We start from the raw sequence: 10,180 nt of genomic DNA on the forward strand, positions 1-10,180 counted from the left end.
AGCTGTCCGTACTTTGAATGTTGTTAGCGCGAAAAGCATGTTATTACATAAATTCGCTGGTCCACATCCCCGCTCTGGAGATCACGTTATTTATACAAAAAAAATATTTTAAAATCAAAATACATAGTTAAAACTGATTTGAAATATAGAATGATACGTGAAATACGTTTCGAAATCTTATTAAAGCAAAAACAATATAATCTTATCTTGATTTGATTTGCTTAAAATCTTTTTAAGATATTATAGATGAGATAAGTTAAATTTTCAACGATCAATTTATTTTCTTGTAATAATTAACATTATAATTGAATTAACTCAATGACTTTGTTATGGATATGTTTTATCATGTAGTAAATAAAAATAATAATAATGTGGGTACTAATACCGTTAACGTAATACCCATAAAAATGCTTGCAATATAAAAATACTTATATTTTAAGGATACTTAACACTATTATTAAGCATTTAAATGAACGACCTTTACTTTATGACATTTTCAGCATTTCTACGTTTACTATAAATAAAAACAAAATCACAAGTTCAGTTATATTGATTGCAGCTTCGAGATAATGACCCAGATTTTTTATGGTTACGGTATTGTTAGATTAAAGAAAAAGGAGACCAAGGCTACAGAGATAAAGAATCAGTTGCGTAAACATCAATTTGGTAAAAGCATCTCGTTTCCCAAATGTTTGAAGAAAGTTCATCGCTTTGTTTTAAATAATATTAAACCAAGACTGATATCAGTTGAAAGTTACATGACACAATGACATAAAAACAGCCGTCATAGGGGGCAACCAGCAACACAACAGCGATTTACAAGTTTGTGTAAAAATATCAAAGAAGAGAGAGAAAGAAACATTGTGGTTTAATATCTATACCTCGTTAGCTTTATGCGGTTCTCCGCCCCAAATATCTCTCCAATGAATAAGGTGATGAAGATGGTTCTTATAATTGTGATGGCGATTGTCGCGTTTCTTGCGAAAATCGGTGGGGGACGGCGGTGCAGTGAGTGATTGTCGTCGTGCACTGCCCATAGCTACGACGACCGGGGTCTGTGAATTCAGCAGCCTTTCGGTCTCTGGCTCATCAGACGAAATACTATCGGTGAGCAATCGAGCCGACCTTGAAGCGCCTCTGCTCAAGCTATATTGAGAGTCTTCCTTCTTCATTTTGTTACACGGCACTAAGAAAACAAGCACTAAATGAGTAACAACAATCGCGGGTCGGAGTACAATGTTATGAACGCCTCGCAAACGTTGATAACATTCCGCGAAGTTTTGATAAGCGCGGTCTGTATGAGTGGGATGGCGGGCGTGTGGCGCGGGCGACGCCAGCCTCAGACTGCGGCGCGGTGCGGCGCTGCCCAACGCACGTGGGTGCCGAAGTTCCGACGTCAAAACAACGCACTTTCATATGCCACGAGTGTCACAACTGCATCTTGCGAATATTCGAATCAAATTTAATTTTGTTGTTTGGTGTGATTTAATTCTGATGACTGAACAGTATTTATAGATGTTTCTATTTTATTATTGGATATTAAATATTATTATAAAATTTAAAAAAATATTTACTTTTTGATTACTTCAAAAAGTAAATATTTAAGTTTATCTTAAAAATTGACAATTTTTTTATATTCAAAACAAATTAAAATGGGTATTCTGTTGTTGGAAAATTACAGACTTTTAATAAGACAAAGAAAGATTTGATAAAAATGCACATGAAATATATAAACCTATAAGCTGTGACAAAGCATTACAAATGTTATGTGTCAATGATAAATATCTTAATAATTGTAATAAATATGCTATATATTCCATAAAACTTGAAGCATAATCTAAACGAGATTTCTTTCCCTCCTACTTTTCTCCCCCATTATTCTTTGATTTCCATGTACAAAGTGTAATAGAAACTACTTTCCATTAACTATCTAAGCAAGAAAATTACTATCACAAACATAATATAATGAAACTTTCCTTACTTTTTTATGTGGTTTCCGATTAAGTACTAATAGATATGAGCTTAAAGCCCCAGAGGAATTTATGAAAAAATTACAAACACATTTTGTCTGCCTCAGAATTAAGAAAACTGTAAAAGGATATAGGGCCTGGTAGTAAAGTGGTAGTTATAATTCCAAGTAAATTTTGTATTATAAATGAAAAAGGCATGAAAAATAATCTATATGAATAACCTTAACAGATGAGGAAAACCTTTTAATATTGAGAATATAATTTACCTTGAGGTGGTTTTATATTTTTCTAATTTACTGTGATCCATGGACACAAGGAACCTATTACAAAATAATATTGGAATTAATTCAACAATTGTTGAATATTTACTATTGAATTGTTACTGAATCCATAGTGAATTATAAAATAATATATCATATTTATAGTGTGGGAGCATAATATTTAGAAATAGAAATACACTCATATTTTCAATAAAACTTGCACTTACTTGAACTGCAGTTTCCGTTTAAAGAACAATGAGTATAGGGCCCTCTGCAATTTACATATCTCAAAGTCACTACACAAACTAATTTTAATATATTTAAATTATGAAATATATTTTAGTGTTTCGGGATTTTCAATCTATCCACATTAAATGGAAAAATTGAAAAGACAAACAGAAACAGTCCAATCTCAGTGTCAAATTCAGTTGACTTATACATAGACATGATTGACATTTGGCAATAGTAAAAAAAAATGTACCGAAGTTCAAACAGTCATTTCACTAGGACAAAAATAGAATCAGACTATACAGAATGTAGTAGTTGAAATTACAATCAATATAGTGAAATAAAAATCCTAGTTTATATTGTGGTTTTTTTATGTATACGTAATAAGAAATGTAAAAAACGATGTAATTAAATTTTATTTAAACAGAATGAATGGTATTAAAAACATTTATATATGCAGGGTTAGAAAAAATAGGGAGGTAGTAAAATTAAAATATAATTTATTGTTAAATTAGGATTTTTTTAGTTTATTGGATTAATTTCTACAAAAGTGATTATGTTTTGTTAATTGTTTAGTGAAATTGGTTTAATTTGTTAGTGACAATGATTTTAAGATTCTTCGTGACTATTGACATGTCGATGTCATATCAATTATCAGTTAGTAGTGCCAAAAATCAAAATGTCTTATCAACAATGCCACATGTGTTTTACAAAAGATTAAATTTTGACTATCAAACGATTTATGATATATAGCTTAAATTAAAATGTCTCTTCCACAAAAGAAATATTACAGGCAACGCGCTCATTCTAATCCTATCGCTGATCATTGTTTTGAATAGTGAGTAATTAAACCAGTATAAATTTGGATATTTTCAAGTCAGTTAATTTAATATAAATGCTTACAATAACTATGTAATCTGGGCAATATTTATTCAAGACACACTAAAAGTGAAATTTGAATGTGAAATCAAATAAGATATTTATTTTAAAAGTTCCAATAAGTGTACTGTAAAATTTTAATAACAGAGATAAGTAGCAGTATTGCAATGTATTGTTAGTAGATAAATATTTATCTTTAAAAGTAACATACAGATCTTAGTTCATCATTCAACATACATGGTCGAGCTCACATTCTTCAGATTAATTTATTTTAACCTGTCCATCTCAGCAAATTAATTAGATAATTTGTTGTTATTAATACAGATAAGCTTTCTAAGTTGCCTCTTTTCTTGTAGCCCTTCTCATCCAGATGAATATGATTGGTCAGAGTTATATCCAGTTTTAAAGAAAGATAGCGCTATTAAGAATCAAGTTGAATTCTTAGATGTTGGTTGTGGATATGGTGGACTTTTAGGTAAATATTAATTTAGGTATTATATTAATAATCTCCCATGTTGCAGAAAGTATATAGTAAAGTAAAAAACATAATATGAATATATATTTGTACATAATGATTTTAAAAGAATACTTTTTAACAATATAATTATGTACAAAATTAATTTCCAGTTACTCTTTCACCAATGTTTCCGGAAAATCTTATGTTAGGTCTAGAGATACGTGTTAAAGTCTCAGATTATGTGAATGACAGAATACAAGCCTTACGATCTCAATGTGAAGATAAATATCAAAACATTGCAGTTCTAAGAACAAATGCTATGAAATATTTACCAAATTTTTTCCATAAGGGTCAGGTAATAAGTTTCTTAAATGTATCTGTAATTTAATAAATGTTACTAAATTGCATCAAAATTGACCAACAAAATGATTTGTTCCAGCTTAAAAAAATGTTTTTTTTGTATCCAGATCCACATTTTAAAAAAGCTAAGCACAAATGGAGAATTATAAATAAGTGGTTACTCTCTGAATATGCTTATGTGCTGGCTGAGCAGGTAAGTTTCGTAATTGTTATTTACAAAATATAGAAGTGCTAGATTTTATTTCAAATATAAATCCTATTGTATTTTTTGTAGGGTATTGTTTATACAATAACAGATGTAAAAGATTTACATGAATGGATGGTAACACATTTTGAAGAACATCCATTGTTTGAAAGAATTTCTGATGAAGAATTAGTAAGTTTTCTAAAGTTGTCATTAAATATTAGTAGGTATAAAATTGTATATATTTACTTTACAGTATTATGCTTTTTTATTTTAGAAAGATGATAAAATTGTGGATAAACTCTATGAAAGTACAGAAGAAGGACAGAAGGTTACAAGAAATAATGGAGATAAGTTTCTAGCTGTCTTTAAAAGAATACCAGATGATGTACTCAGACAATAATAAATAATTTATCATGCATTCATAAAAATATTCTTTCTTTCAACCACACCATATATGTAGTTATAATGAAAATAAAAAAATATTTATGCAACATTAGCTACTAGCCCCAAAATAATAGAATAAAATTAATTTTATACAATTTTTTCAGTAATAACCATTGACTTGTATATATGATACTAGTGATTTTGTAAGTTCTTATGTCTATTCACTCACTTAAGCAAACCTCTTCATGTTAAATTAAGTAGGTGATGCTGACAAGAGTGCTTACAAGATGTCTTAGATGCGTGATGACTAAGAGTAAAGACAGCAAAAAAAATACAAATTGAATAATATTTGTATATGATATTGATATTTTATTAAAAAAACCTTTATGACATGTATTTGCTTACATTGTGGTGTTTATAATATTAAAGCTCTTCAACTAATTTTAGTATTGAGTTATTATTTTTATCAATGTTTTTTTGAACAATATCATGAACAAAAAGTTAAAAATCGTAACATTGGATCGATTTCGGCAACCTAGAAAACTTCAAGTTAACAGTGTTTAGAAGGTACGGCTGTAGATGGCTGATTCCGAAACCGAAGGTTCGGTCGGACATAGCGATATAAGTATGGTAAGTTTATAATAAATCTAGAAAAATAAAGGTAAACTGTTGAAAAATTTACAAATAATGAAAGACCTACTTGATTGTCATGTTACTAGTTGTGGCTAATGCGTTGTGAAGGAGAATCTTGCACATTTATAAATTAGAAACGATAAGGGAAAGACAAAAACATTATGAGAAATGTATTTCTGGCATCTTTACTCATAAACCATGCGATACATTTATAAATGCCTAATAATATTATATAATTATTGATATAAAAATATAAATTAATTTTAAGAATTAAACTTAAATTAAAATAAATCATCTTATAAATTAAAAAATGTCATTACAATTCAAAAGCAAACAATTAAAAAATGTCTTTATAAATAAAAACATTTGTGATTTCAGGAAGATAATTGTTTATTTAATTTTTTTTCTAAAAGATTAACCCACCTACTTAGAACTCTAGTTGTTTCAAGATTTTTTCGCATGTGACCAGCTCTATTTAAAACCCAATTTGTTCTTGTTGACCACATTTTATTGTTTAAAACAGAGAAAAGTAATGCAGCCCAAATGTCTGATTGGCATGGATACATGTGAAGGCCTCCTTTAGCTAATAACATTGCTTTCTTTCTGTCTCCTACAATATGCTCGGCAATACTGGCAGTAGCAATCATTTTTGCTGTTATTGCAAAGTTTTTGTTTTCACAATTGTAAGCAGAGCACAAAGCTCTTTGTGCACAACAACTAGCAATGTTAGCTTTTGTATTGGTTACATTTAGACAATATTGGGCCAAACAAAACCATAGATGTGTATTGTCAGGATGATCATGGAGAGCATCACTCATTATTTTAATTGCTTGATTTAAATCTTTATCCACTACAAGATAAGACTTCAAAAATCCAATATCATAACCATATCTACTGTCTTTTTCATACTTTTGTAGTTCACTCAATGCTAATTTTGACAAACTTTGATCTGCATGAATTAACCCTAAAGAGCATATAGCAAATAAGCTGTTTGCTGTTGGTTTCTTTTGTGATACTTGAATACTATGAAAGAGCAATGTTTTGGCATCATCCATACCTTTAAACATGTAGACTATTCCAGCCATTGCAACCAAAAGATCAGCTTTGTCATCATCAGTATTGCTAAGCCATTGCAAAGCTGTGTCATATGCGGAATATGCTTCTTCATAGAGCTCCTTTTTGAATAATCCAAATGCTAAGCCACACGCCGAATTTAGGCTAGCTTCTGTAATAGCTTTGTAAATTTTAATAGCTTCATCATATTTTTCTAATCGTAATAAAATTCTTCCAATATTCAATAGAATGATATTTTGGTAGTCTTCTTCTGCATACTGTAATGCTTTTTGATATGATTCTAAAGCTGCAGATAGAAGCCCACTCCTTTCTTGTAGAATACCAAGAATATTACAAGAACAAGCATTGTTTGGTTCATAAGTAGAAAACCACATTACTAAATCCATGGCATAAGGTATAGCATCAAGACTGTCTATAACATATTTTAATTCAGAACTATTTTTGTAATCATCATGTTTAATAGTGCGACATACCCAATCAGCATATCCAAGAGCACTTTCAGGGTGGTAGCCTAACCGAGATGCATGTCTGAAAAGATCCATTGCTTCTTCTTCACGAATTACTTCTGCTATTAATCCTTGACCAATCCAACTAAGAGGATAAGAAGGCGAAGTTGATTGCCCACGCCAGAAACAGTAATTAGCAAGTTTATGTTGATTCATCTTCAAATAAAGAGTTCCAAGATTACACCATACATCTGCCACAGACCATTTTCTCGTAACTAATAGTGCCTTAATTAAACAATGTTGAGCAAGTGCATACTTTTTCCTAAAAATACATATTCTACCCAGCAAGTTCCAATTTCGCCAAACGGAAGGTTTCAATTTAATGCAAGCCACTGTTAATTGATAAGAAATCTGACAGTGCATCATATTATTTGATGCAAGATAGTAATCAAGGTATGTAGAGGCTAGCTCATATGATGTAAATTGAAGTTTCTGTTTTGCAATCATTGAATAACATGCTAAAGCTTGGGGATAAATGTCTAAGTTTTCTTTTCTTGATACTTCCATGTTTTCGTCAGTTTTTAGCCATGCAAAACAGAATTCTTTAGGTAGTTTAGTTAAAAAAATTAATGCATTTCCTAGCAAGTTCCAAAAACATAAAAACTTTTTCTCTTTGGATAGAGCTTTAATTATATAATCAATAGCATTTTGAGCTGTATCTCGAGCACTGCCATATAATTTAGCATTAAATTTATTCATTGCAATTCTCATATATGTTTCTGCTATTCCTTTTAAAGCTAACATTGAGTATGGTTCAGTTTCGAGAACTTTTTTGAAGGTTGAAATTGCATCTTTGTATTGTGTTAATATAGAATGTATATATCCAATTCTAGTAAGGCAGTGTATTTTATTAGAATTCATCTTAATTACTTTATTATAAGCTTTTAATGCAGATGTAAATGATCCTCTTGAAAAGTAGGCATCTGCTAAGCACTCAAAAGCAACTATGTCATTGTGATTGCTTTTAATTACATTTCTAAACTGAATAATAGCATTTTCCCACTCTCTACGGTTTATGTAATGAAGTCCTAATCGAAAGCTTATCCATGACTGATTTAGCATAGCATTCTGGCTAGCTTTATATAATAAATCATAATTGTTATCCTTAAGTTGTAGTTTTATATACACATCACTTAAATGCTTTATAACATTGCAATCTGAATTGTTTAGACTATAAGCTTTTTCATAACATTTTTTTGCTTTAGCATAATCTGTTTTACAGTGATGATAATACATTCCCAAATACAAAAAAGTTTCATCATGCTCAGAATCAAGTTTGGCAGCTTTAAGTAAATTTAGATGAGATTTATCATATTCTTGCAACTCCCAATATGCTTTGCTGATGTAAAATAATTTTAATGGGGTGTCCATTATTTTTTCTAACAAGGCAATTGCCTCATTGTATTTTTTTTGCTTTAAAAGGGAAAGAGCTTCAAGCTGAAGATAATATTCTGTTGTCTGGAGGTTTTTCATGATATGATCAGCTTGTTCATTGACCTCTATATAACATTTTGCTAGAGTTGCCAGTTCATTTACATTGAAATTTTCTATAGGTATTTCCTTTGAAACAGTTATTGCTTGTTTCCATTTCTGTTGTTCAGCCAGTGATAAGAATAAAAACTTCTTTAAAATCATTGCAAAATTGTTATCTCTAACTTTAATTAAAAAGTTTGTTGCTAGTTTTTGTGCAACTGACCACTTTTTTAACATAATTGAACATTTTATTATAAATGTGGCCTCAGTAACATCTGCTTCTTGGTAATTTACCAATGGAACACACTTTTTATAAGCATCTAAATATAAGCCTTTGTTGTAACAAATCATACTATTTAGAAGAGCAGGATATTTAGAATTTTCAATTCCTAAAATTATTTTGTCTTTATATCTTTCCACATCAAGCCCACAGAAAGATTCATGTTTTATAAAATTTGTACATAAGTATTTACATAACCATTCACGAAATACAACACTAGATTCAAAATAACATAATTGCAGCACTTCTTCTATTGCTTCAACATAATTATTTTTTTGTAAAATTACTTTTCCTAACAAGATGTATATGGAATCATTACAATCTTTTGAAACAATAACTTTCAGACAGTTCATTAGTTTTATAATATACTCTTCTTCACACATTATATCTGATTTTACAAGTTCAAGCAATGACTTTTCAGCAATTACATATATTTTCGCATTAGGCTTTTTATCCATAAAATTTAATATAATACTAATTGCTTTACAGTCTTTGAGAAAGCATCCAAGCTCACTAATCTTACTTATGATTTCCAATGTTTTTTCTTCATCTATTTGTAACTTTAACATCTCATCATAAATTGATAAAAGTTTAATTTTAGATGCAGTGTCATCTTTCTTTTCGTAATAATTGGCAAGACCTTGCCATGCTAATGGAACATCTGGTTTACTTGCTATTGCGTTTTGATAAGCTAGTGGTGCTTGATCAGATTCCTGTAACGATTTTCCGAGTAAAACAAGTCCTAAATAATTCTGCTTATCTTTTCTTAATATGTTCTTGCAACATTCTTGTGCTTCTTTGTAGTTCTTTTCGTCAATTAATTTTCTTGCTTCTTTAAGAAGCGTTTTTAAATCGGCCATCTGAAAGAAACATATTTTTGATATAAAGATTTAGCAGCTGTCGCAAAATTAGTTAATACATTGTTAAATTTATTTGACAACCTTCGTACTTTAACAAAAGATACAATGCAAAAATATTATAAATGCATTTGAACAATTTATATTATGATTGACTTAAGTCGGCAGAAACAATTATTCAATGTTAGTCACTTTTCAGTTTTACGAGTTTTCCGATCAATTTTGATTTTTGACATTTGACTTGTATTATGGTACAATATGACTGCCCTACACATTGTAACCTATTCCAGTAAATATTAGGTAGATTCATACATTGATGGATGGATATAATTTTTTATTAACGAAAAGTAGAATCTTCAAGAAGTAAGCCATGATACGGAGCTCAATGGCGTAAGACTCTATAGCAGCATAGCAGTCCCCGCCATCTCAATTTTTTGATAAAAGTTAGTAAAATCTTAATTTCAATGAATACGGACAGACAGAAAGAATAATAAAAAACATATGCTAGACCTAAAATGTTAATAGTGATAGTAGGGTGAATGAACTTATTTTGTTTCTAACAATGTATCTTTGAAAAAACTGAAACAAAATCGTCTTTTTTGGTTACAAAGAATTGGATATCATTATTTTTA

At 29.8% G+C, this 10,180-nt stretch overlaps 3 protein-coding genes across 7 annotated transcripts in view; 1 reads left to right on the plus strand and 2 right to left on the minus strand.

The window, feature by feature from the left end:
- The window catches only part of Arms (Ankyrin repeat-rich membrane spanning), a 60,496-nt gene extending 57,856 nt beyond the window's left edge, over positions 1-2,640 (minus strand). For 2 of the 4 annotated variants that reach the window (XM_026639420.2, XM_064215586.1), the window contains exon 1: positions 882-1,356. In XM_026639420.2, coding sequence (XP_026495205.2) covers positions 882-1,172 — 291 coding nt within the window. In that variant the 5' untranslated portion in view covers positions 1,173-1,356. Of the gene's footprint in view, positions 1-881; positions 1,357-2,236; positions 2,291-2,457 lie in introns of those variants that run through there. The other 2 variants (XM_064215591.1, XM_064215590.1) reach the window with 2 other exon arrangements.
- A 459-nt stretch (positions 2,641-3,099) lies between these two features.
- On the plus strand, positions 3,100-5,167 carry LOC113400052 (tRNA (guanine-N(7)-)-methyltransferase). Its single transcript, XM_026639427.2, has 6 exons — positions 3,100-3,296; positions 3,694-3,812; positions 3,965-4,149; positions 4,234-4,347; positions 4,429-4,530; positions 4,616-5,167. The coding sequence occupies exons 1-6, from the start codon at positions 3,223-3,225 to the stop codon at positions 4,739-4,741; spliced, it is 720 nt and encodes a 239-aa protein (XP_026495212.1). The 5' UTR covers positions 3,100-3,222; the 3' UTR covers positions 4,742-5,167.
- Positions 5,168-5,490: 323 nt separating this feature from the next.
- LOC113400051 (superkiller complex protein 3) lies at positions 5,491-9,763 on the minus strand. 2 transcript variants are annotated; one of them, XM_064215592.1, is made up of 2 exons: positions 9,633-9,763; positions 5,491-9,551 (listed from the first exon to the last, which is right to left on the minus strand). In XM_064215592.1, the coding sequence occupies exon 2, from the start codon at positions 9,549-9,551 to the stop codon at positions 5,733-5,735; it is 3,819 nt and encodes a 1,272-aa protein (XP_064071662.1). In that variant the 5' UTR covers positions 9,633-9,763; the 3' UTR covers positions 5,491-5,732. The 2 variants fall into 2 exon arrangements, with proteins under 2 accessions (XP_064071662.1, XP_064071663.1); XM_064215593.1 differs by having other exon boundaries at positions 9,641-9,744.
- Between the last annotated feature and the right edge of the window lie 417 nt (positions 9,764-10,180).

Source organism: Vanessa tameamea, chromosome 8 (genome assembly GCF_037043105.1).
Source record: "Vanessa tameamea isolate UH-Manoa-2023 chromosome 8, ilVanTame1 primary haplotype, whole genome shotgun sequence".
Taxonomy (NCBI): Eukaryota; Metazoa; Arthropoda; class Insecta; order Lepidoptera; family Nymphalidae; genus Vanessa; species Vanessa tameamea.

Bases quoted from the DNA above. Each gene is read 5' to 3' on its own strand.
- LOC113400052 (XM_026639427.2), top strand. From the start codon at position 3,223: ATGTCTCTTCCACAAAAGAAATATTACAGGCAACGCGCTCATTCTAAT. The intron at 3,813-3,964 runs GTAAATATTAAT...ATTAATTTCCAG, and splicing joins TGGATATGGTGGACTTTTAG to TTACTCTTTCACCAATGTTT. The intron at 4,348-4,428 runs GTAAGTTTCGTA...TATTTTTTGTAG, and splicing joins CTTATGTGCTGGCTGAGCAG to GGTATTGTTTATACAATAAC.
- LOC113400051 (XM_064215592.1), bottom strand. From the start codon at position 9,551: ATGGCCGATTTAAAAACGCTTCTTAAAGAAGCAAGAAAATTAATTGAC.